Genomic DNA, 27,688 nt, shown 5'->3' on the forward strand with positions numbered 1-27,688 from the left:
CACCAAGATCAAGTCAGCTTCATCCCTAGGATACAAGGCTGTTTCAACGTATGCAAATCAATAAATGAAATTCATCACATAAACAGAACCAATGACAAAAACCACATGATTATCTCAATAGATGCAGAAAAGGCCTCTGATAAAATTCAACATCCTTCATGCTGAAAACTCTAAACAAACTAGGTATTAATGGAGCATTTCTCAAAATATTAAGAGGTATTTATGACAAACCCATAGCCAATATCATACTGAATGGGCAAAAGCTGAAAGCATTCCCTTAGAAAACTGGCACATTACAAGGATGCCCGCTCTCACCACTCCTATTTAACATAGTATTGGAATCTCTGGCCAGGGCAATCAGGCAAGAGAAAGAAATAAAGCATATTCGAATAGGAAGAGAGGAAGACAAATTGTCTCTGTTTGACTACAACATGATTATATATTTAGAAAACCCCATTGTCTCAGCCCAAAAACTCCTTAAGCTGATAAGCAACTTCAGCAAAGTCTCAGGATTCCAAATTAATGTGCAAAATCAAAGGATTCCTATATAGCAACAATAGACAAGCAGACAGCCAAATCATGAGTGAACTCCCATTCACAGTTGCTACAAAGAGAATAAAATACCTAGGAATACAACTTACAAGGGATATGAAGGACCTCTTCAAGGAGAACTACAAACCACTGCTCGAGGAAAAAGAGAGGACACAAACAACTGGAAAAACATTCCATGCTCATGGATAGGAAGAATATTGTGAAAATGGCCATACTGCCCAAAGTAATTTATAGATTCCATGCTATTCCCATCAAGCTACCATTGACTTTCTTCACAGAATTAGAAAAAAATACTTTAAATTTCATACGGAATCAAAAGAACCCATATAGTCAAACCCTAAGCAAAAAGAACAAAGCTGGAGACAATCCTAAGCAAAAAGTACAAAGCTAAACAAAAAGATCATGCTACCTGACTTCAAACTATACTACAAGGCTACAGTAACCAAAACAGCATGTTACTGGTATCAAACCAGATAGATAGACTAATGGAACAGAACAGAGACCTCAGAAATAACACCACACATCTACAACCTTCTGATCTTCAATAAACCTCACAAAAACAAGCAATGGGGAAAGGATTCCCTATTTAATTAATGGTGCTGGGAAAATTGGCTAGCCATATGCAGTAAACTGAAACTGGACCCCTTCGTTACACCTTATACAAAAATTAACTCGAGATAAATTAAAGACTTAAATGTAAAACCCAAAACCATAAAAACTCTAGAAGAAAACCTAGGCAATACCATTCAGGACACAGGCATGGGCAAAGATTTCATGAATAAAACACCAAAAGCAATTACGACAAAGCCAAAATTGACAAATGGGATTGAATTCAATGAAAGAGCTTCTGCACAGCAAAATAAACTATCATCAGAGTGAACTGGCAACCTACAGAATGGGAAAAAATTTTTCTAAGCTACCTATGTGACAAAGATCTAATATCCACAATCTACAAGGAACTTAAACAAATTTACAAGAAAAAAACAAACAACCCCATCAAAAAGTGGGTGAAGGATAAGAACAGACACTTCTCAAAAGAAGATATTTATGCAGACAACAAACATATGAAAAAAAGCTCATCATCACTGGTCATTAGAGAAATGCAAATCAGAGCCACAATGAGATACCATCTCACACCAGTTAGAATGGTGATCATTAAAAAGCCAGGAAAGAACAGATGCTGGTGAGGCTGTGGAGAAATAGGAATGCTTTTACACTGTTGGTGATAGTGTAAATTAGTTCAACCTTTGTGGAAGACAGTGTGGCAATTCCTCAAGGATATAATACCAGAAATTCCATTTGATCCAGCAATCCCATTACTGTGTATACACCCCAAAAATTATAAATTATTCTACTATCAAGACATATGCACACATATGTTTATTGAAGCACTATTTACAATAGCAAAGACTTGGAACCAACCCAAATGCCCATCAAAGATAGACTGGATAAAGAAAATGTGGCACATATACACCACGGAATACTATGCAGCCATAAAAAGGAATGAGTTCATGTCCTTTGCAGGGACATGGATGAAGCTGGAAGCCACCATTCTTAACAAACTAATGCAGGAACAGAAAACCAAACACTGCATGTTCTCACTCATAGGTGGGAGATGAACAATGAGAACACATGAACAACAGGGAGGGGAACATCACACATTAGGGCCTATCGGGGGGTGGGGGGCAAGGGGAGACAGAGCATTAGAACAAATACCTAATGCATGTGGGGCTTAAAACCTGGATGATGGGTTTATGGGTGCAGCAAACCACCATGGCACATGTATACCTATGTAACAAACCTGTATGTTCTGCACATGTATCCCAGAACTTAAAGTAAAAAAAAAAAAAAAAAAAAAAAAAAAATTCAAGTAGTAATAAGGTACTATGAATAAAATAAAATTGGATAATACAAAAATGAAAGATTGGGAGGGTTTGGAAAGAGAAGGGCTAGATAATGTGCTTAGGAATGCCTCCCTGATAAGAGACTGGATGAAGGGAAAAGTCCAGTTCTGTGCAGCTCTGGAGAAACACATTCAAGGCAGAAGAAACAGGTAAAAGGTTCTCAGGTTGAAACTAGTTTACCATGTTTAAAGAAGCCAATGTAAGGTCAGAGTGACTTAAGACTAGTAACAAAATGAAGTTTGATGAGAGGTCTATACATACATAAATACAAAAACATAAACTCAATTATAAACCAAGACACACAGAGAAACCAGGTTAGTTTTGGCTTTTCATAAGATTATTAAAAATAGATACTTAAAACTTCACGATTAAAGCTTAGGCAGACAGGATTCTGGCGGGCTTTGGGGAATAGTCTTCTTCACAGTGTAATGACCTCGAGTAGCACCAGCATAGTGGTGTTGACCACGTCATCCCAGAGATTTCTTTTCTCTTTTTCACTCAAGAATAGGAAAAGCATTTACATCACATCTTCTGAAATTCCATAAACAAATCAATTTGAAGGGAGGAGAATACCTTTTTCTGGGCTAGCACTGAAAAATAATGGCTTTATTATTGTTTTTGTAAATATATACATGAACTCCTTCCCAAATTTCAAATAGATAATAAATATCAAATAGATATTTATTATCAAATAAATTTACTATACTGTATTCATAGGATATTGTCAGCACACTTGAATGGCATAATTAGGGAAAGTAAAATCAAATTTAATATCATACCATTGATTATCATTAGTCAAATTATGAAAGCACATCAATAAAAATGTTTTTAAAATAATTCCGTTGTATAATGCTATTTAAATCTGTATCATATTTAGTTGTAATCTAAAAAAATAAATATCAGGCTATCAGAAAATAAAAAATAACAAGATGCCAAATATCACTACATACTAGATTCGTATACTAACTACTTTATATACTAAATACTAACTTTATAATCTTGTTGATTATGTTTCTGTGTTCTAAAGTTATATATAAATATGCCTAAATATCTTCAGATAGTTTTAAATTTCAAAAAAACTTTTTAGTGACTGTTAAAGACTAGTTTAAGAGATTCTGCAGTGAAAGAATATTCCATGTATCAGGGATTAGTAAACTTTTTATGTAAAGGACCAGAGAGTACATAAATATTTTAGGTTTTGCGAGCCATTCAATCTCTGTCACCACTATTCAACTTCATAGGCACATAAAACAAAGCAGCCGTCGACAAGATTTAAATGACTAAGCATGGCTGTGATCCAATACATTTTATTTATAAAAAGATCTGGCAGGCCAGATTTGACCCACAAACTACAGTTTGTGAACCCCTGACAGATGTAATTAAATCTCTTTATCAGCACACTTTGGCTACAAGTAATAAAACACCCAACAAATAAATGAGAATAGCCATTTCTGTCTATTTTATTCACTAATGTATCTGAAAGCCTTAAATGGTGCCTGACATTTAGTAACCACTCAACAGTTGTGAATGACTATTTTCTTACTTCACCTAATATTAACTTGGAAGGTATACAGTTCCAGATTTGCTTCAGCAGCTCAATAATATCATTTAAGGACTTTGCAAAGGTTTCCTCATGTTTCTCTTCTTCTAATCTTCTCATGTTGCTGATACCTACACACATAGTTAAAAAATGGCTATAGCAGCTTCACACATCACTTTCTAAAATGACAGGGAGCAGGAAAAGGGGAAAGCTTTCTTTTTGCCCTCTCTCCTCTTATTAGAGAGAAAAAGCTTTTTCAGAAGCTCCACAAGAGATTTTCCTTTATATCTCACTGGCTAAAACTAGGTCACATGTCCACTTCCAAGCCTATTCCTGGCAAAAAGACATAAAAACTGGTTTAGGTCAATGATTTATTATCTCAGGTTGTGGAAGAAGCTCATCTTCCCTGAGCACATTGCCACTGGAACAAAATTAGGGTTATGTGACTATGTATGAAGGAAAAAAACAGCTCTTGTACTGGCAACAGATGATGTCTTCCATACCCTCAATAGTAAAATAAAAAATGACAACAATAAAATTTACTTTGTATTTAGTTAGTATCAGAAAATGCTGTACATGTATTCATTCATTTACTCAATTATCTTACTCAATTTCCTTCCTCTGGAAAGTTATGAGAGGAGGAAAAAATAGTATTGAGAAAGAAACAAGACAAAGCAAAACAAAACAAAAACCTCTATAATCTCAACATGAAATACATTTCAAGGATTTCAAAATGGAAGGGAGAATACTGCTACTAATAATATGCTTTTTTTTTTTTTTACTTTTTCCTCAGTCTGAGTTTTATAAAATGACTTCATTATTTCGTATTTGTAGTAAATTCTCAGATAATATACTCTGATATACAAATGTAAGTATTAAAATTTTTCCAAAATTCAGTAATGTGAAATTGTATACTTTTACACAATCCACGCCATTGCTAGCTTCCATTATTTAGACCTGTCCATGTATATTTATTTAAGGTATTTTCCTTAAAAATTAAATTCTTTTGATTTTGTAGTCCTTAGCTGCAAATACAATTAAAAGTAGGATGTTGTCCTAATGACATAATCAGTAGAGTTCACTTTAAAACCTGATTAACACTATCAAGTTACCAAAAGTGTCTTTAATAAACTTAGAATCCATTTTTTTACACTTTCCTATTATACTAGGAATAAACATATTCATGAGACATGACTGCATTACCGTTAAATAGGTGAAGGCAGATTTTAAAGACTGGCTTCAAAAGACCTGGATATGAAAGGAATAATATAAAGTCCAATATAGGAAACAATTAAATGATTAGCTCAACCATAAAATACCTTGTCTATTCTCAGCACATTAATATACAAACTTTATCTAAGTATATTGGTGATTCAGAAATCTTTATAATATTCTTTACTAGGAAGAGTATATTCCTGCTTAATAAGTATTTTGGAAAAGAATAGTAAATCATAAAATATTAAGATTTAAAAAAGTTTCCCATGGGAAAAAACCAAAAATAAATGAGAAAAACTAAAAGCCCAATTAAAAGATTTACTTTATTTTGCACTTCAGTAAACACTGACAGCTTAAATATGTGAAGTTTTTGGAAATTAGAAGGAAAGAAAACTAATGGAAAATACAAGCAAGAGAAAATCATGAAATAGCCAAGGGCAAGACAATTCCATGGGTGTGCTACGTAATTTTAAGGAACAGCATGTATTAATTTAAATATAGCTACACTAAAATAAATGCAATAAAAATAAAAATAAAATTACTATGTAATATAGAAGAATACAATAAAAGAATGTCAAACTTTAAAAGAGCCCATGTTTTGAACAAATTTAGAACTAAAAAAACTTTGGATATTTAGTCTAGTTAAAAGTCAACAAAAAAAGATGTATCAGATTTCAGTCCAGTAATATGAATTTTATGGGTTAAAGTTAAGAAACTTGGTATGGAAAAGCTTTAAACATTTTTTAGAAGCAAACATAAGAGAAGATCTCTATGATGTTAGGCTGAGAAAAGACTTCTTACAGGAGATACAAAGAACAACAACCACAGGAGAAGAGTGAGAGATTCAAATACTTTAAGTTAAAAAAAAAGAAAAAAATTCTGTTAATCAAACACACCACAATCTGGGAATACAGATTTGAAACATCTATTATTGAATGTGTTCTATGAACCACTGGCACTAATTATTTATTTCTGTCCCCTTTCATATTCTGGCCTCCGTCCCACAGGCGAAAAGTCTCAAACTACATTGTCCAGATGTCTTGCAGCTGAAGTTGTGGATAAGATTAAAATTTTACCAGTGAGAGGCATTTCAGGGAGATATAGAAGGCAGAAGTGAGCTGAGACCATTTTTCTGTTGATATAGTGGCTGGTAAGTAAAACTGGATAGACAAAAATGTCTCTTATAGTCAATATCATGTGGTCCTTTTTCCAATATCGTCTCCAGCTTTATGGAAATGATGCTGCCATGGTGATAGGGATGGTGTAGCACCATAAATTCCTGACCTCAGGATTATAGTCTCTGAGGTGTAACTGTAAAACCAATCATTTAGTAGCACTTAACTGTAAGTGAATTAAATCCTTTCTTGTTTGAAATTTCTAGAATGGTTATTGTTTACTGCGTTGAGACTGACTGGCACATCAACAAATTTTCAGAATACAGATCACATAATGCACTTTGACAATTTAATAAGAAAAAGATAAGTAGAAATGGGGAAAATATATGAACAAGCATTTTATGAGAAAAGAAAACCACATAGGTAAATAAACATATAAATGGTCAATAATGGCAGGCTGAGGCGGGCAGATCATGAGGTCAGGAGATCGAGACTATCCTGGCTAACACGGTGAATCCCCATCTCTACTGAAAATACAAAAAATTAGCTGGGTGTGGTGGCGGGCACCTGTAGTCCCAGCTACTTGGGAGGCTGAGGCAGGAGAATGGCACGAACCCGGGAGGCAGAGCTTGCACTGAGTCGAGATCGCACCACTGCACTCCAGCCTGGGAGACAGAGCAAGACTCCGTCTCAAAAAAAAAAAAAAAAAAAAAAAAAAGTCAATAATATTAGTATTCAGGAAAATGCAAATTAAAACCACAATAAAAAAGTATTTAACAGTCAAAATGATGAAAATTAGGAAGCTTAACAAGAGCTACAGATATTAAAAGATATGGATCAATATAAACTCATAAATATCACTGGTAAGAGTATAAATTGGTATAGCTATTTTGGAAATTAAGTTGATATTATATTGCAAAATTGATATTCATATAACCTATAATCCAGCAACTTCCTTCCTTGAAACTCTTGCACTTGTGTGTGTTATTGAATAAAAAAGTCCTAGAACACTAGATACCATTTTTATACAGTCTTTAAAAATATAAAACTGGTATACATATGTAACAAACCTGCACGTTATGCACATGTACCCTACAACTTAAAGTATAATAATAATAAATAAATTAAAAAAAATATATAAAACTAAAAAGTATATTGCTTGGAGATACACATACCTATAAAAAAACTGTAAAAGCAAGGGAATAATAAACACAAAATTCAAGATAGTGTTTATCTCTGGCAGAGAGAAAGAGAAGGACAGGAAATGGAAGAAAACCATGGATAGATGCACGAGTATTGGCAACATTTTAACACTCAAGCTGAGTGGTATGTTGAGAAGTTTTCATTTTATCAATATGTTTTCCAACATACATATATGTTATACACTACATTATTGATTGCTAATATTTGTAAGGTGCTTATTTTGTACCCTACTCCAAGTACTTACTTTATCCCTTACAGTCAGCCCTATGAAATAGGTTCTATTATGATATCTGATTTATAGAAGAGGACACTAAAACAGAAAGGGAAGTAACCTGTTCAGGGTCACACGGCTAACAAGTAATTGAGCCAGGAGTCAAATAGAAAAATCAGGCCCCAGAGTCCACATTCTTAACTATTAATACTATAGCTATCAAATATCAAATAGCAAAAATAAAAGTTACCTAAGACAATAAAAGATAAAACCAATAGTTAATTGATTTACCTTTCATTTTCCTTGATGACATTTTCAAGCTGTAGTTTCATCTCACCCACCTGTTTCTGAAAGAATAAAATATGGTGTCGCAATACATTTTCCAGACAATCAGCTCTCCATTAAGTAGACCACTCATGTAAGCAATCAGATTCTGACACTGGTCTAGTGTCAGATTAGAAAGACTTATTCCTTATTTCTAACAAAGGGATAATTAATATGGATAGTTTACTAATAAGCAGAATACAATAAAACATTCATTTTAAATAGAATATAAATAAAATAGAAAGATTTTATGTAACACAGTGAGAAATATTTATAAATGTAATTCCTATGACTTGTAGCTGTGAAAAACAGATGAAAGATATTCCGGAGTATGTCACTATAACAAATACCAGATGGTTCCTGTATCTTGAATGTATATCTTAGTTAATTCACCTCAGTTTAGTGAAGCCCATATAAGCATATGTATTTTTCTAGTATTTCAAAAGGTAAAATGCTAACAGTAAGAAGAAAATGGAGGTCTTTTTTAGCAGTCATTCATTCAGTCTCTGATTCACCACTTTCATTAACTATCTAAACTCTCTGTACCATACAAGGCTGCTAAGGTAAACAGACATGCTCACTGAAAAATAGTAGGAAAGACGGTTAAAAAAAAAAAAATCACCTAACTAAAATACAAGGAAGAATAAAATGCACACTAGAAAGGGAATTAAATGAAGGTCTGATTAATGCTCTCTGAAGGAGTAAAAAGATGTTAGGATTTCAAAAGAAAAGAAAGAGCATTTAAAGTTGGTGAAAATATGAGTAAAAGCAAAATAGCAAAAAATAAGTAGTCAACTCTCAGTGTAAGTGTGAATGAGCAAGTGGAGAGCATACACATACACACCACACCCCCCCGAAAAAAAACCCTGAATTTATATGTAAAAGCATGCAAAATCTCACTTAAAACTGTAATCAGTTCATGATTGTGTATTAGTCTTGATTGTGCTTCCTAGGCTAAAGGAGAGAAGCTTATCCTGGAGTACACCTTCACAACGGACGGGTGGAACAGGCAGTTCTCCAAGCATTTTTCTCTCCCTTTCAACCAGAGAAGATCAAGGCAGCTTGGCCTAGGAGATCAGAATAGTGAATGCTAACTATAAATTTGGTTTGAAAGGTGAACTTTTCCAAGGTCCCCGTTATGCCTGAAACAATTAAACCAACATGAATTAATTCACTACCAGATAATTGAGCACTGGCCATATATGGACCCATACAGTGAGAGAGAAAATTGGAAAGACAGGTACAGGGTTTTGAGAATGCCATGGCAAGAGGTTTGGATTTATTGTAGCAATTATGTTGATTTTATAATTTTTAAATAATTTTTTTTTCCCTGAGATGGCGTCTCACTCTGTCTCTTAAGCTGGAGTGTTCTCGAGAGCATGATCACAGCCCACTGCAGCCAATAAACTCATCTTTAAAAGTTGCAAAACTATCAGTGCATTTTAAAGAATGTTTATTACTCTTAAATAATTATGTAAGATATATACTCATTAGCTAAGACTAAAGATGGATTGTAACACTCTCACTATAAATTCCTTACTGTAAAATATTTCAAAATATTTACATTTGGAAGGAAGTGAAATCCACACAGTATTTCTCACATCATCAAATTTTTCCCTTCTATTTATATTTTTTGGCAAAAAATCATCCATATAGAGAATTGCAGTGCTACTTTTCCTGCTTTGGAGATAGCACTATTTTTTGACTAGGTCAATAAGTCATAAGAACTAGTACTTCTAATCAATCACATCTATCTGAGCAACAATTCTTAGATGTCAACATTTTTTTTTTCTCTAAAAGAAGGAGCAATTATTTTTATCATCAAAGACTCTTAGGCTTTCTAGCATAGTTTATTTCTCTCTTGTAATTAATTCAGTGATCACCCTCTGGCGGTAAAGAATGCAAAATGGAAAAACAAACTTAAACATCTTAGTAAAATGGCTTATTAAAGAAATACATGAATCAGATTATAAAAAATTTAAAAGAATTTAATTTCAAGATAATTAGCTATCCTATGTTATAACAACCAAAGTACATAATATGTTATTATAGGAATTTAGAAAGAGTAAATTCAGCAGAAACTTTAAATTCACTAGTCCTGAAAACAAAAAGAAAATATCATTTGTGCAAAAGAGGGCTTTCCGTTGCTCTTTAATTGTCAGCTAGGAAGATTAAAAGACATTACTGTGCTTGTCCTAAATTTAAATGACTACAGGCTAAGAAATACACAGTAAAGACCAGGAAGACTTTATGATAAAAGACACTATAATTTTAATGAAATGCTTTTATTTGATATTTGGGTCTAGAGGACAACTTTGTACGTTTATGTGTTTGAGAAATAACCTTGGAAATGAAAGCCTACATAATTTCAAATGCAGTGAAAGAACCTAATTTTATTTTTAGCAATTGGAAGCATTATGTGTTCTTTTAGTAAAGCTACATATCAATGCATTAATTGATAAGTAAGGGCTTGTTAAGCTAGCTCTAATCATCTTATTCCCATAAACCCTGGCATTTAATCATTTATTAAATATTTAAGGGCCTACTATGTGCTACACTTGAAAGTATACAGTAGGATCCCTTCATGTCCATGCATAAAAAGAAAAGGAAGTAAGGGAGAAAGTGCTTAGTGTCTGCCACACACACGGCCCCATTCTGAGGAAATCAGTCTCAGGGGTTGCTTTACTATATTTTATTTTATTTTATTTTTTGAGACAGAGTCTCACTCTGTTGCCCAGGCTGGAGTGCGGTGGCATGATCTCAGCTCACTGCAGCCTCTGCCTCCCGGGTTCAAGTGATTTCTCCTGCCTCAGCCTCCTGAGTAGCTGGGATTACAGGTGTGTGCCACCATACCTGGCTAATTTTTGTATTTTTAGTAGAGACGGGAATTCATTATGTTGGCCAGGCTGGTCTCAAACTCCTGACCTCAAGGGATCTCCATACCTTGTCCTCCCAAAGTGCTGGGATTACAGACATGAGCCACCACACCTGGCCAGGGTGCTTTAATATAAAGTCATTATACTCTCTTCCATTTGCATTAATGAAAGCCAACTCTGCCACCCTTGCTACAACTGTATTTATCCAGGAATTGGTATCTAAACCAAATACAATCATGAGTATATTCAAGCTCTAAGAAAGAGAGGTCACTGCCTCCTGATAGGCTTAGCTTGAGACATATAAGTTCTATTTAAGAAATACTTCCATTATATGGTTATCACAGTATCAGAAAGGTCAAAATTTTAGGGGAAAACATTAAAAGACATTTTCAGATCAAAGAAACACATTATAAATATTAGGTATATTCTAAACATGTAGCTCATTGAAACTCAAATTGTACCCTAAACAATTTTGTGCTATTATTCCAGTTCTCCATAAGCCCTGGGACCCAAAATGATAATCCATTCTGCAAGTAATGGGAAATGCAGATAGAATGAGGTAAGGAGGAAGGTCTGAAAGGATGAGAGACAGTTTTAGGTTAAAAATAGATGTAAGCAAACAATAAGGAGATTAAGAGCTTCTTCTAAGCACCTAAGAAATATCTCATGCAAGACAGCAAGAGCAAGGAAACACTGAATTAAAAGACAAGACTGAAGAGAATATTAATTTCTTTGAGACAAGGTCCAGTTCTGTTGCCTAGGCTGGAGTGCAGCGGCTTGACCACAGCTCAATAAAGCCTCGACCTCCCAGGCTCAAGCAATTCTCTTACTTCAGCCTTCTGAGTAGCTAGGACCACAGGTGCACACCACCACACCCAGCTAACTTAATCCCAGCACTTTGGGAGGCCAAGGTGGGCGGATCACGAGGTCAGGAGATCAAGACCATCCTGGCCAACATGGTGAAACCCCATCTCTACTAAAAACACAAAAATTAGCTGGGCACATTGGCTCATGCCTGTAATCCCAGCTACTCGGGAGGCTGAGGCAGGAGAATAGCTTGAACCAGGGAGTTAGAGGTTGCAGTGAGCCAAGATCGCACCACTGCACTCCAGGCTGGCAACAGAGTGAGATTCCATCTCCAAAAAAAAAAAAAAAAGAAAAAGAAAAAGAAAAAAAAAGAGATGAGTCTCACTATGTTACCCAGGCTGGTCAAATGATCTTCCTGTCTCAGCCTCCCAAAGTGCTGGGATTACAGGCGTGAGTCACTGCACCCAGCTAGAAGAGAATCTTTAAACAAACATATACACATATATACATTCACACACATTTACAGAGGGCCACCAATTGGTTAGTTACAGCAAATATTCTCTTTCTCATCAATGTCTTTTTAAAAAGAGGGAGTCTATTTTACTTTTTATTTTCATAATGAAATATTATAAAAGCCTCATAACTATGATTTCATACCTGATAATATTTCAGCTGCCCATTTAGTTCTCCTAGATGTTTATCATACTCAGTTATAAGAGGAGCTAAAAAGCTAAAAAAAAAAGACAATAAAAATATAGCATATTCTGTTCCATCTAGTTTAATAAATATATAACAAGTGAAATAAATTACACATAAAAATTTTATGTTTAGTCTACTCATGCAATCAAAACTTTTCCCTTTTTTCCAAAACCAGGAGTTTTAAATATTTGCACAATTAATATTTTGGACTGAAAAATTCTTTGTTGTGGAGTGGCTAGTCTGTGCATTGAAGGATGTTTAACAGCATCCTTGGCCTCTACCCATTAGATGGCAGCAGCAGTCTCACTTTCCACAGTAGTGACAAGCAAAAATGTTTCTAGACATTGCCAAATATCTCCTGGTGAAACAGGGGTAAAATCATTCCGTCTGAGAACTAATTTTGTAGACCCTGTAATACTTGCTTTTTCTTGTCAATTCAAGAACAAAGCATTTAAGTTTAATAACAGCAGATCATGAAACAAACATTCCTGATACTAAAAGAATTACTTTAATAACAATTAAATATAACTAAGAAAATGATATTATTCTGGTTAATACTTTACCTTTGGTCAAACACGAGGTTTTCAAATGTGTCATCTCCTTCTCCTTGGCAGACAGCTTTCTATAAGAGAATGTGCATCTTAAAATGTGTTCTCACATCATTCTAGCCAAAATTGATAGTGATTTAATATTAAATGCAATTAAATTTTCATAACCTTAGAAAATCTATTTATGTCATTCATAATGAGAGAAAAAGAAAAAATAATAATCTCAATTTATATTGAAAAGCATTTGGTAAATTTAATACCCGTGCATAATAAAAACCATTGGCAAATTAGAAATTTGAGGAACTTTTCTAAATTTGATAAAAATATCTGCCAGAAATCTAATCAATTACAATTTAAAGGTTGAAAAGCAAGAAGCAAGGCTATTATTATCTACAAACAATTTGGCCATTTACCTAAAAACTCAGTAAAATCTACCAATTATTAGAACTAGTAAGAGAATACACTAAAAGTCACCAGACAGAAAATGAACACTTAAAAAAAAAATTACTAGCTTTTTCAAATACCAGCAATGATTAGAAAATATAATATAAAAAATCCTATTCACTACTATGACAAACAATATCTGCAGAATAAAGCAAACAAAAAATGGTACAGGAGCTTATTGAGAAAATTAGTTTTACTAAAGGATATAAAAGGAAATCTAAACAAACATGGTACTATAGCATTCATCTATGGGTGCAACGGTCAATATTTTGAGTATGTCAGCTCTCTAAAATTGACTACAACTTCATTGCACTCAAAAATGAAGTTCCAATAGAATAATTTATAAAAGTTCCATGAAAGAGTAAGTGTGAAAAATTAGCCAAGACAATCTCACCAAAAAAAAAGGAAAAGAAAAAAGAAAGAGAAGAACTTGGCTTACTACATAGCAAAACACCACAATGCTACAGCAATTTTAACAGTATGCTATAGGTACAGTAACAAACTCAACAGTATAACAAACCCAGAAATAGATTCAAGCATTTATAGGTATGTGGTATATAAAATAAGAGGAATTATAATCGAATGGACACAGTACTGCTATCCAACAAATAGTACTGGATAACAAACAAAATTAGATTCTAGCACATACTAAATGGAAAAATATAGATAAAAATCCAAATGTTGTTAAAATTTTAACAATTATTGCAAGAAAATGCATTATTGACCTTGAGTTAGACAATGCTTTCTTAACTTCACAAATGCAGAAATTTTTGTCTGTTTTGTTTGCAAATATCTCAGGCAGCGCCTGCCATACTTTTTTGCTCAAATTACATTTGTTAGCTGGAAGACACCAGGAGCAAAACCTATAAATGGAAAGACTGACACATTTTACAACATCCAAATTTAAAACTTCTATACAGCTAAAGACACCATAAGCAAAGTTAAAAGACCTATAGCATTCGTAGCATGACCAGAAATTTTGTATCTATGGCATATGGAGAAACATTTAAACACAAGATGTGCGAGGTTTTTCAGTGGTGCCTTTACTATAAAACATAGTTAACAAAATGTCTTTTAACAGAATAAATAAAAAATGATACAATAGAATCCCATAAGTAGTTCAAGAAATTAATTAAATTTATATGTATCAAAATAGATATATCATAAAAAACAAAGAAGTTATTTCTAGGGGTGGAGAGAAGAAAATAGGACAGAGAAGGAAGGCGGTCAAAGGGATCACTAAAAGCATCTGTAATATTCTGGCTTTTTGAAGGGAGAAAGTATTTATGATCACATACATATTAAAGAGTAATTTTAAAGCATAACTCAATCCTCTGAATTCTGAAGTTTCACTTAATTAATTTTTAATATTTTACACTGTAAATATTTATTTACCTACTATGTGTAAGGGCCCATGGGAGGTACAGTAAATAATACAAAGATGAACAACTCATAGTCCTTATCCACTGAATGGACTGTAGAGTTATAGGCAGAAACAGGCAAATAAGCAAGGAACAATAATAAGAATAAAGACATACCATGAAAGAGGCATAGAATGGTGAGAATGAGTGGATGAAAGGAAGATAATCAATACTGTTTTTATTCAAGTACTACATACATACAGAAGACTGTGCAAACTATAAGTATACAGCTAAATAATTCTCACAAAGTGAATATACTCATGTAACCAGAACACAAATCAAGCAACACAAGTACTCCTCACTTTGCATGTTGGTATAAGTGTCTTCATTTTGCACAGTTCTGTGGAAACATCAAATCCAAGTAAGGACAAAGTTGTGATACACACAAGTTTCGGTTAATATGGCACTGCAAAAAGTGAGAATTGTGTATATAACCAACAACCCCTAAACCCCTAAGTCACTACTCCCAGGCTCCATGTGGGACCCAAATCCTGACTTCTAACAGTATGAAATCATTTTGCCTGTTTTTTTAAAAAAAATTATAAAAATATAACCATACAGTATATTTTCTGTTATGTCTGGCTTCTTTCGCTTACCACTGGGTTTGTGAGATTCATTCTTACTGCTGTGGGTAATTTTGGTTAGTTCATTCTTACTGACATATACCATTTCACTTTATAAGTATGCCACAATATATTTATGCTTTCTATTATTATTTATTTATTTTTGAGATGGAGTCTCGCTCTGTTGCCCAGGCAGGAGTGCAGTGGCACGACCTCGGCTCACTGCAACCTCCGCCTCCCAGGTTCATGCCATTCTCCTGCCTCAGCCTCCTGAGTATCTCGGACTACAGGTGCCTGCCACCACGCCTGGCTAATTTTTTGCATTTTTAGTAGAGACGGGGTTTCACCGTGTTAGCCAGGATGGTCTCGATCTCCTGACCTCGTGATCCGCCTGCCTTGGCCTCCCAAAGTACTGGGATTACAGGCGTGAGCCACCGTGCCTGGCTATGCTTTCTATTATTAAATGAAGTATCTGGGTTGTTCATTATTTGGCTATTATAAATAGTGCTGCTACAAACATTCTTGAAAAGGTCTTCTTGGTATAGGCATTTCTGATGGGTATACCTACAGGTAAAACTGATGACTCATAAGGTCTGTATCAGTCAGATCTAGAATAAAATGTCAAACAATTTTCTGAAGTAATCTTACCAATTTACTCTCCCACAGGCAGTGTATGAGAGTTATTCCACATCTTTGTCAACACTTGGAGTTATGCTTTTCACTCTAGCCAGTGGATGTAGTAGTATTTCATTGTGGTTTGAATTTCCATTTACCTGATAAACAATGAAGTTGAACACTCTTTTCTACAGTTACTAAGCATTTTAAATACCTCCTTTTGTGAAGTGACCTGTTTCTCTAATGGATAATTGTTTTAGTTATTAATTTGAAGACATTCTTCAAATATTCTAGATTTTTGCAAGATTACAAATATATTCTCCATTCCATAGCTTATCTTTTTACTTTCTTAATGGTGTCTTAAAAACATAAGTTCTTTCATTTTGAAGTAGCCCAGTTTATCATTTCTTTCCTTTATGATTAGTGCTTATGTCCCGTTTAAACCATCCTGCCTACTATAAGCTCATAACGTCTTCCCTCAAGTTTTATTCTAAAAGCTTTACCTTAACATTTAGATATGCAATCAATGCAGAAATCACATATGAGAGTAGTTTGGGTAGAGATCAAAATTCATTTTTCTTTATTCTGAATAAAAGTCTGGTATGTGTAAAGCTATTTCTAAACTTTATTCTGTTTAACTGGCTTGTTTCCTTGGCCAATACCATACTAACCAAATTACTATAGCTTTATAGTAAATATTAAGACCTGGTAGTATCTGTTTCCAAGTGTAGTTGTTCTGCAAGATTGTCTTAGCTCTTCTTGTCCTTTTTCATATAAATTTTGAGGGGGAACTATTATGTTTTTGAGGAACTTCCATACTGTTCTCCACAGTGGCTAAACTAATGTATATTTCTACCAACAGTGTATGAGGGTTCCCCTTTCTCTACATCCTCACCAGCATCCATTATTGCCTGTCTTTAGGACAAAAGTCATTCAAACAGGGGTGAGATGGGATCTCACTGTGGTTTTGATATGCATTTCTCTAATGATGACTAAATGTTTAGCATTTTTTTCATATACTTCTTGGCCAGTTGTATGTCTTCTTTTAGAGATGTCTATTCAGTTCATTTACTCATTTTTAAATTGGATTCTTCTTTTAACTGCTGAATTGTTTAAGCTCCTTATATATTCTGGACATTTGTCTCTTGTCAGATGAATAGTTTTCAAATACTTTCTCCCATTTTGCCAGATTTCTCTTCATTCTGTTAACTGTTTCCTTTACAATACAGAAGCTTTTAAGATTGATATAATCCCATTTGTCTATATTTGCCTTTCTTGCTTATGCCTTTGAGGTCTTCTCCATAAAACCTTTACCCAGGAAAATGTACTGAAACATTCATGTTTTTGTCCACCAGTTTCATAGTGTTTGGTGTTATATTTTTTTAGTCCATTTTGTGTTGATTTTTGTATATGGTAAGAGACAGGGGTGACTTATTTTTGGCACATGGATATCGAGTTTTTCCAATACTATTTCTTTTTCTTTATTTGCAGATGACAGTTTTTTAATTTTAATTTTTATTTTACTTTAAGTTCTGGGATACATGTGCAGAACATGCAGGTTTGTTACATAGGTATACACGTGCCATGGTGGCTTGCTGCACCTATCAACCTGTCATCTAGGTTTTAACCCTGCATGCATTAGGTATTTGTCCTAATGCTCTCCTTCCCCTTACATGCCACCCCTGACAGGCCCTGGTGCGTGATGTTTCCCTCCTTGTGTCCAAGTGTTCTCATTGTTCAGTTCCCACTTATGAGTGAAAACATGCAGTGTTTGCCTTTCTGTTCCTGTGTTTGCTGAGGACAATGCTTTCTAGCTTCATTCATATCCCTGCAAAGTACATGAACGCATTCTTTTTTATGGCTGCATAATATTCCCTGGTGTATATGTGCCACATTTTCTTTATCCAGTCTATCATTCATGGGCATTTGGGTTGGTTCCAAGTCTTTGCTATTATAAATAGTGCTTCAATAAACATATGTGTGCATGTGATAGTAGCATAATTTATAATGCTTTAGGTATATACACAGTAATGGGATTGCTGGGTCAAATGGAATTTCTGGTTCTATATCCTTGAGGAATCGCCACACTGTCTTCCACAATAGTTGAACTAATTTACACTCCCACCAGCAGTGTAAAAGCATTCCTGTTTATACACAAACTTGCCAGCACCTGTTGTTTCCTGACTTTTTAATGATCGCCATTCTAACTGGTGTGAGATGATATCCCTTTTGGTTCTGATTTGCATTTCTCTAATGACCAATGATGATGAGCTTCTTCTTCGTATGTTTGTCGGCCACATAAATGTCTTTTTTGACAAGTGTTTGTTAATATCCTTCACCCATTGTTTGATGGGGTCGTTTTTTTCTTGTAAATTTGCTTATGTTCCTTGCAGATTGTGGGTATTAGACCTTTGTCAGATGGGTAGCTTGCAAAAATTTTCTCCCATTCTGTAGGACGCCTGTTCACTCTGATGATAGTTGCTTTTGCTATGCAGAAGCTCTTTAGTTTTAACTGGATCCCATTTGTCTATTTTGTTGTAATTGCTTTTGGTGTTTTAGTCATGAAGTCTTTGCCCATGCCTATGTCCTGAATGGTGCTGTCTAGGTTTTCTACTGGGGTTTTTATGGTTTTGGCTTTTAATTTTAAGTCTTTAAACCATTATGAGATATTGTTTGTATAAGGTGTAAGGAGGGGGTCCAGTTTATGTTTTCTGCTTGAGACTAGCCAGTATTCCCAGCACCATTAATTAAATAGGGAATCATTTCCCCATTACTTTTGTCAGGTTTATTGAAGATCAGATGGTTGTAGATGTGTGGTTTTATTTCTGAGGCCTTTGTTCTGTTCCATTGGTCTATGTATCTGTTTTGGCACCAGTACCATGCTGTTTTGGTTAGTGTAGCAGTGCAGTATAGTCAGGTAGCATGACTCCAGCTTTGTTCTTTTTGCTTAGGATTGTCTTGGCTATACAGGCTCTTATTTGGTTCCATATGAAATTTAAAGTAGTTTTTTTCTAGTTCTGTGAAGAAAGACAGTGGTAGCTTGAGGGGAATAGCATTGAATCTATAAATTTCTTTGAATAGTATGACCAGTTTCACAATATTGATTCTTCCTATCGATAAGCATGGAATGTTTTTCCATGTTTGTGTCCTCTCTTATTTCCTTGAGCAGTATTTTGTAGTTCTCCTTGAAGAGGTTCTTCACATCTCTTGTAAGTTGTATTCCTAGGTATTTTACTCTCTTTGTAACAATTGTGAATGGGAGTTCACTCATGATTTGGCTCTCTATTGGTCTGCTATTGGTGTATAGGAATGCTTGGATTTTTGCACACTGATTTTGTACCCTGAGACTTTGCTGAAGTTGCGTATCAGCTTAAAGAGATTTTGGCCTGAGACGATGGGGTTTTCTAAATACACAATCATGTCATCTCCAAACAGAGACAATCTGACTTCCTCTTTTCCTAATTGAATACCATTTCTTTCTTTCTCTTGCCTCATTGCCCTGGCCAGAACTTCCAATACTATGTTGAATAGGAGTGGTGAAAGAGGGAATCTTTGTCATGTGCCAGTTTTCAAAGGGAATGCTTCCAGTTTTTGCCCATTTGGTATGATATTGGCTGTGGGTTTGTCATAAATAGCTCCTATTATTTTGAAATATGTTCCATCAATACCTAGTTTATTGAGAGTTTTTAGCATGGAGGGCTGTTGAATTTTGTCAAAGGCCTTTTTTTTGCATCTATTGAGATAATTGTGTGGTTTTTGTCACTGGTTCTGTTTATGTGATAGATTATGTTTATTGATTTGCATATGTTAAACCCGCCTTGCATACCAGGGATGAAGCCAACTTGATCGTGGTAGATAAACTTTTTGATGTGCTGCTGAATTCTGTTTGCCAGTATTTTATCGAGGATTTTCAAATTGATGTTCATCAGGGATATTGGCCTGAAATTTTCTTTTTTTTGTTGTATCTCTGCCAGATTTTGGTATCAGGATGATGCTGGCCTCATAAAATTAGTTAGGGGGGATACCCTCTTTTTCTACTGTTTGAAATAGTTTCAGAAGGAATTGTACCAGCTCCTCTTTGTACCTCTGATAGAATTCGGCTGTGAATCCATCTGGTCCTGGACTTTTTTTTGGTTGGTAAGCTATTATTTACTGCCTCAATTTCAGAACTTGTTATTGGTCTATTCAGGGATTTGACTTCTTCCTGGATTATTCTTGGAAGGGTGTATGTGTCCAGGAATTTGTCCATTTCTTGTAGATTTTCTAGTTTTGTGTGTGTGTGTGTGTGTGTGTGTGTGTGTGTGTAGAAGTGTTTATAGTATTCTCTCACGGTAGTTTTTTATTTCTGTGGGATTGGTGGTGATATCCCCTTTATCATTTTTTATTGTGTCTATTTGATTCTTCTCTCTTTTCTTCTTTATTAGTGTGGCTAGTAGTCTATCTATATTGTTGATCTTTTAGAAAAACTAGCTCCTAGATTTATTAACTTTTTAAAGGAATTTTCATGTCTCTATCTCCTTCAGCTCTGCTCTGCTCTGATCTTAGTTATTTCTTGTCTTCTGCTAGCTTTTGCATTTGTTTGCTCTTGCTTCTCTAGTTCTTTTAATTGCAATGTTAGGGTGTTGATTTTACATCTTTCTTGCTTTCTCTTATGGGCATCTGGTGCTATAAATTTCCCTCTACATACTGTTTAAATATGTCCCAGAGATTCTGGTACGTTGTGTCTTTGTTCTTATTGGTTTCAAGGAACATCTTTATTTCTGCCTTCATTTTGTTATTTACCCAGTAGTAATTCAGGAGCACATTGTTCAGTTTCCATATAGCTGTGTGGTTCTGAGTGAATTTCTTGATCCTGAGCTCCAATTTGATTGCACTGCATTCTGAGAGACTGTTATGATTTCCATTCTTTTGCATTTGCTGAGGAGCGTTTTACTTCCAATTTTGTGGTCAATTTTAGAATGAGTGTGATGTGGTGCTGGGAATAATATATATTCTGTTGATTTGGGGTGGAGAGTTCTGTAGATGTCTCTTAGGTCTGCTTGGTCCAGAGCTGAGTTCAAGTCCAGGATATCCTTGTTAATTTTCTGTCTTATTCATCAGTCAAATATTGACAGTTGGGTGTTAAAGTCTCCCACTATTATTGTGTGGGAGTGTAAGTCTCTTTGTAAGTCTCTAAGAACCTGCTTTATAAATCTGGTTCCTCCTGTAGTGGGTGCATATATATTTAGGATAGTTAGCACTTCTTAATGCATTGATCCCTTTAACATTATGTAATGCCCTTCTTTATCTCTTTTGACCTTTGTTGGTTTAAAGTCTGTTTTATCAGAAACTAGGATTGCAACCCTTGCCTTTTTTTTTTGATTTCCATTTGCTTGGTAAATATTCCCCCATCTCTTTATTTTGAGCCTGTGTGTGTCTTTGCATGTGAGTGGGTCTCCTAAAGACAGCACACTGATGGGTCTAGACTCTTTATCCAATTTGCCAGTGTCTTTTAACTGGGGCATGTAGCCCATTTACACTTAAGGTTAATATTGTTATGTGTGAATTCAATCCTGTCATCATGATGCTAGCTGGTTATTTTGCCCAATAGTTGATGCAGTTTCTTCATAGTGTCCATGGTCTTTACAATTTGGTGTGTTTTTGCAGTGCCTGTTACCAGTTTTTCCTTCCCATATTTAGTGCTTCCTTCAGGAGTTCTTCTAAGGCCGGCCTGGTGGTGACAAAATCCCTCAGCATTTGCTTGCCTGTAACGGATTTTATTTCTCCTTCGCTTATGAAGCTTAATTTGGCTGGATGTAAAATTCTGGGTTGAAAATTCCTTAAGAATGTTGAATATTGGCCCCCACTTTCTTCTGGCTTCTAGGGTTTCTGCCAAGAGATTCGCTGTTAGTCTGATGGGCTTCCCTTTGTGGGTAACCCGACCTTTCCCTCTGGCTGCCCTTAACATATTTTCCTTCATTTCAACCTTGGTGAATCTGATGATTATGTGTCTTGGGGTTGCAATTCTTGAGGATTATCTTTGTGGTGTTCTCTACATTTCCTGAATTTGACTATTGGCCTGTCTTGCTAGGTTGGGGAAGTTCTCCTGGATAATAACCCGAAGAGTGTTTTCTAAGTTGGTTCCATTCTCCCCGTCACTTTCAGGTACACCAATGAAATGCAGATTTGGCCTTTTCACATAGTCCCATATTTCTTGGAGGCTCTGTTTCTTTCTTTTCACTCTTTTTTCTCTAATCTTGTCTTCTCACTTTATTTCATTAAGTTGATCTTCAATCTCTGATGACTGTTCTTCTGCTTGATCGATTCGGCTATTGATAGTTGTGTATGCTTCACAAAGTTCTCGTGCTGTGTTTTTCAGCTCCCCCAGGTCATTTATGTTCTTCTCTAAACTGGTTATTCTAGTTAGCAATTTGTCTAACCTTTTTTTTCAAGGTTCTCCGCTTCCTTGCATTGGGTTAGAACATGCTCCTTTAGATTGGAGGAGTTTGTTATTACCCAACTTCTGAAGCCTACTTCTGTCGATTTCTCAAGCTCATTCTCTGTCCAGTTTTTCTCACTTGCTCACGAGGAGCTGTGATCTTTTGGAAAAGAGGCTTTCTGGTTTTTGGAATTTTCAGCCTTTTTGTGCTGGTTTTCCCCCTCTTCGTGGATGTATCTACCTTTGGTCTTTGATACTGGTGACCTTTGGATGGGGTCTCCGAGTGGATGACCTATTTGTTGATGTTGATACTATTCCTTTCTGTCTGTCAGTTTTCCTTCTAATATTCAGGCCCCTCTGATGTAGGCCTGCTGGAGTTTGCCAGAGGTCCACTCCAGACCCTGTTTGCCTGGGTATCACCAGTGGATGCTGCACAACAGCAAAGATTGCTGCCAGTTCCTTCCTCTGGAAGCTTCATCACAGAGGGTCACCCACCAGATGCCAGCCAGAGCTCTCCTGTATGAGGTGTCTCTCAGCCCCTACTAGGAGGTGTCTCCCAGTCAGGATACACAGGGGTCAGAAACCCACTTGTGGAGGCAGTCTGCCCCTTATCAGAGCTTGAACGCTGTGCTGGGAGATCCGCTGCTGTCTTCAGAGCTGTGAGGCAGGGACATACACGTCTACTAAAGGTGCACCCACACCCGCCGCTTTCCCCAGGTGCTCTCTCCCAGGGAGACAGGGGTTTTATCTCTAAGTCACTGACTGGGGCTGCTGCCTTTTTTTCAGAGATGCTCTGCCCAAAGAGGAGGAATCTAGAGAGACAGTCTGGCCGCAGCGGCCTTGCTGGGCTGTGGTAGGCTCCACCCAGATCAAACTTCTTGGCAGCTTTGTTCACCCTGTGAGGGTAAAACCGCCTACTCAAGCCTCAGCAATGGTGGACGCCCCTCCCCCTAATAAGCTTGAGGGTTCCAGGTTGACCTCAGACTCCTGTGCTGGCAGTGAGAATTTCAAGTCAGTGGATCTTAGCTTTCTGGGCTCCATGAAGGTGGGACCTGCCAAGCCAGACAACTTGGCTCCCTGGCTTCAGCCCCCTTTCCAGGGGAATGAACAATTCTGTCTCACTGCCATTCCAGGTGCCCGGGGTATGAAAAAAAAAAAAAAATCCTACAGCTAGCTCATTGCCTGCCTGAAAGGCCGTGCAGTTTTGTGCTTGAAACCCTGGGCCCTGGTAGCATAGGCACTGGAGGGAATCTCCTGGTCTGCCAGTTGCAAAGACCATGGGAAAAACGCATTGTCTGGGCTGGATTGCACTGTTCCTTGCACAGTCCCTCACACCTTCCCTTGGCTAGGGGAGGGAGATCCCCCAACCCCGTGCACTTCCTGGGTAAGGTGACACCCCACCCTGCTTCAGCTTGCCCTCCATGGGCTGCATCTGCTGTCCAACCAGTTCCAATGAGATTAAATGGGTAGCTCAGTTGGAAATGCAGAAATCACCTGTCTTCTACGTCAATCTCACTCGGAACTGCAGACTGGAGCTGCTCCTAATCAGCCATCTTGCCAGAAACTCCTATGTAATGTCCTACTTTGTCTTTTTTTATGTTTGTTGGCTTAAAGTCTATTTTATTAGAGACTAGTATTGCAAACCCTGCTTTTTTTTTTTTTTTTTTTTTTTTTTTTTTTTTTTTTTTTTTTTTTTGCTTTCCATTTGCTTGGGAAATATTCCTCCATCCTCTTTATTTTGAGTCTATGTGTGTCACTGCACGTGAGATGGGTCTCCTGAATACAGCACATGGATGGGTCTTGACTCCCTATTCAATTTGCCAGTCTGTCTTTTAATTGAGGCATTTAGGTTATTTACATTTAAGGTTAATACTGTTATGTGTGAATTTGATCCTGTCATTATGCTAGCTAGTTACTTTGGACACTATTTGATTCAGTTTCTTCATAGTGTCGTTGGTCTTTATATTTTAGTATGTTTCTGCCGTGTCTGGTATGGGTTTTTCCTTTCCATATTTAGTGCTTCCTTCAGGAGCTCTTGCAAGGCAGGCCTGGTGGTGATAAAAATCTCTCAGCATTTGCTTGTCTGTAAAGGATTTTATTTCTCCTTCACTTATGAAGATTAGTTTGTCTGGGTATGAAGTTCTTGGTTGAAAAATCTTTAAGAATGTTGAATATTGGCCCCACTCTCTTCTGGCCTGCAGGGTTTCTGCAGAGAGATCTGCTCTTAGTTTGGTGGGCTTCCCTTTCTGGGTAACCTGACCTTTCTCTCTGGCTGTGCTTACCATATTTTCATTTGTTTCAACCTTGGAGAATCTGACAATTACGTGTCTTTGGATGCCTCTTCTCGAGGAGTATCTTTGTGGTGTTCTCTGTATTTCCTGAATTTGAATGTTGGCCTGTCTTGCTAGGTTGGGGAAGTTCTCCTGGATAATATCCTGAAGAGGGTTTTCCAAGTTGGTTCCATTCTCCCTGTCACTTTCAGGGACCACAATCAATCATAGGTTTGGCCTTTTCACAAAGTCCCATATTTCCTGGAGGCTTTGGTCCTTGCTTTTCATTCTGTTTTCTCTAATCTTGTCTTTATGCCTTATTTCAGTAAGTTGATCTTCAATCTCTGATAGCCTTTCTTCTGCTTAATTGATTCAGCTATTGATAGTTGTGCATGCTTCACGAAGTTCTTGTGTTGTGTTTTTCAGCTCCATCAGGTCATTTATGTTCTTCTCTAAACTGGCTATTATAGTTAGCAGCTCCTGGAACCTTTTTATGAAGGTTCTGAGCTTCCTTGTATTGGGTTAGAACATGCTCCTTCAGCTCAGAGGAGTTTATTACCTACCCTCTGAAGCCTACTTCTGTCAGTTTGTCAAGCTCATACTCTGTCTAGTTTTCTGCCCTTGCAGAAAGGAGAAGAGTTGTGACATGTGGAGAACAGGCATTCTGGTTATTCAACATTTTTGCACTGGTTTTTCCTCATCATAATGGATTTACCTACGTGGTGGATTTGATCTTTGAGGCTGACGACCTTTGGATGGGGTTTTTGGGTTGGGGTCCTTTTTGTTGATGTTGATGTTATTGGTTTCTGTTTTTTAGTTTTTCTTCTAACAGTCAGGCCCTTCTTCTGCAGGTCTGCTGCAGTTTGCTGGAGGTCCACTCCAGACCTTGTTTTCCTGGGTATCATTAGCAGAGGCTGCAGAACAGCAAAGATGGCTGCCTGTTCCTTTTCCTGGAAGCTTCATCCCAGAGGGGCACTGGCCTGGTATCAGCTGGAGCTCTCCTGTATAAGCAGTCTGTCAATCCTTCTTGGGAGATCTTTCCCAGTCAGGAAGCATGGGGGTTAGGGACCCACTGGAGGAGGCAATCTGTCCCTTAGCAGAGCTCTAGTGCTGTGCTGGGAGGATTCTGCTTGTCAGGATATGCTGCACTCTTCAGAGCCAGCAGGTAGGATCGTTTAAGTCTGCTGAAGCTGCGACCACATCTGCCCCTTCTCTCAGGTGCTCTGTCCCAGGGAGATGAGAGTTTTATCTATAAGCCCCTAACTGGGGTTGCTGCCTTTCTTTCAGAGACACCCTATGAGCATGAATCTAGAGAGGCATTCTGGCCACAGTCTCTTAGGTGCATTCTGTTGAGTTTTGCCCAGTCTGACCTTCCCTGCCTCCTTAGCAGTGACAGGAAAATTACCTACTCAAGCCTCAGTAATGGTGGATGCCCCTCCCCCAACCACGTTTATTCATCCTAGGTGGACTTCAGACTGCTGTGTTGGCAGCAAGAATTTCAAGCCAGTGGTTCTTAGCTTGCTGGTCTCCATGGGAGTGGGACTCGCTGAGTGAGACCACTTTGCTCTCTGGCTTCAGCTCCCTTTCCAGGGAGTGAGCAGTTCTGTCTCACTGGGGTTCCAGGCACCACTGGCATAAGAAAAACAAAAAAACAAAAACAAAAACAAAACAAAAAATCTCCTGCAGCTAGCTTGGTGTCTGCCCAAACATCCACACAGTGTTGTCCTTGAAACCCAGGGCACTGGTGGTGTAGGCAACAAGGGAATCTCCTGATCTACAGACTGCAGAAACTGGGAAAAGCATAGTATCTGGGCCGAATAGCACAGTCCCTCATGACTTCCCTTGCCTGTGGTAGGGAGGACTCCAGCTGCTTGCACTTCATGGGTGAGATGATGCCCCACCCTACTTCTGCTAGACCTCCATGGTCTGCAACTGCTGCCTAACCAGTCCCAATGAGATGAACAGGTTACCTCAGTTGAAATGCAAAAATCACCCACCTTCTGCATTGGTCTCACTGGGAGCTGCAGACTGGAGCTGTTCCTATTCAGCCATCTTACCAATGTCTATCTGCCAGTATAATTTTTTTTTTTTTTGAGACACAGTCTCGCTCTGCAACCTTTGCCTCCCAAGTTCACACCACTCTCCTGCCTCAGTCCCCCGAGTAGCTGGGACTACAGGCGCCTGCCACCATGCCCAGCTAATTTTTTCTATTGTTTAGTAGAGACAGGGTTTCACCATGTTAGCCAGGATGGTTGTGATCTACTGACCTTGTGATCCACCTGCCTCAGCCTCCCAAAGTGCTGGGATTACAGGCATGAGCCATTGCGCCTGGCCCTGCCAGTACTATTTCTTAAAGAGACTGTCCAATCTCCAATGAATGTTCTTGGCACCTTTGTTGAAATTCAGTTGGATGTAAATTTTGATTCTTCATTGTGTTCTACTGGTCTATGTGTCTATTTTTATGGCAGTACCATGCTGTTTTGATTACTATAGTTTTATAGTATATTTTGAGGTCAGGTGGAGTGATGCCTCCAGCTTTGTTCTTCAAATCCATGAACATGGTATGTATTTCTATTTGTTTGTATCATTTTCAATTTCTTTCAGCATTTATATATTTACTTACAGAAATCTTTCACCACCTTGGCAAATTTATTCTCAGATATTTTCTTAATTTTCTGTAGCTATTGTAAATGAGATTGCTGTCTTGATTTTTTCTCCCACTAGTTTATTTTAGTGTATAGAAACACTACTAACTTTTGCGTGTTGATTTTGTATTCTGCAACTTTACTGAATTTGTTGATCAGTTCTAAGAGTGTTTTGGTGGAGCTTTTACATGTTTCTATATATAAGATGATGTCATCTGCAAATAGGTTCAAACAACTTCCTCCTTTCCAATTTGGATGCCCTTTAATTTCTTTCTCTTGCCTAAGTGCTCTAGCTAGGACTCCCATACTACATTGAAT

The 27,688-nt window shown here is 36.9% G+C and overlaps 1 protein-coding gene across 2 annotated transcripts in view; it reads right to left on the reverse strand.

Annotated features, from left to right (window-relative positions):
• The window catches only part of SCLT1 (sodium channel and clathrin linker 1), a 211,044-nt gene that overhangs the window by 139,604 nt on the left and 43,752 nt on the right, over positions 1-27,688 (reverse strand). The window contains exons 3-5 of one of the 2 annotated variants that reach the window (XM_025386661.1): positions 13,010-13,068; positions 12,405-12,477; positions 8,032-8,087 (exon numbers count right to left, since the gene is read on the reverse strand). In XM_025386661.1, coding sequence (XP_025242446.1) covers positions 8,032-8,087; positions 12,405-12,477; positions 13,010-13,068 — 188 coding nt within the window. Of the gene's footprint in view, positions 1-8,031; positions 8,088-8,191; positions 9,207-12,404; positions 12,478-13,009; positions 13,069-27,688 lie in introns of those variants that run through there. The other variant, XM_025386662.1, reaches the window with a different exon arrangement.

The sequence above is a fragment of the Theropithecus gelada genome, chromosome 5, assembly GCF_003255815.1.
Source record: "Theropithecus gelada isolate Dixy chromosome 5, Tgel_1.0, whole genome shotgun sequence".
NCBI lineage: Eukaryota > Metazoa > Chordata > Mammalia > Primates > Cercopithecidae > Theropithecus > Theropithecus gelada.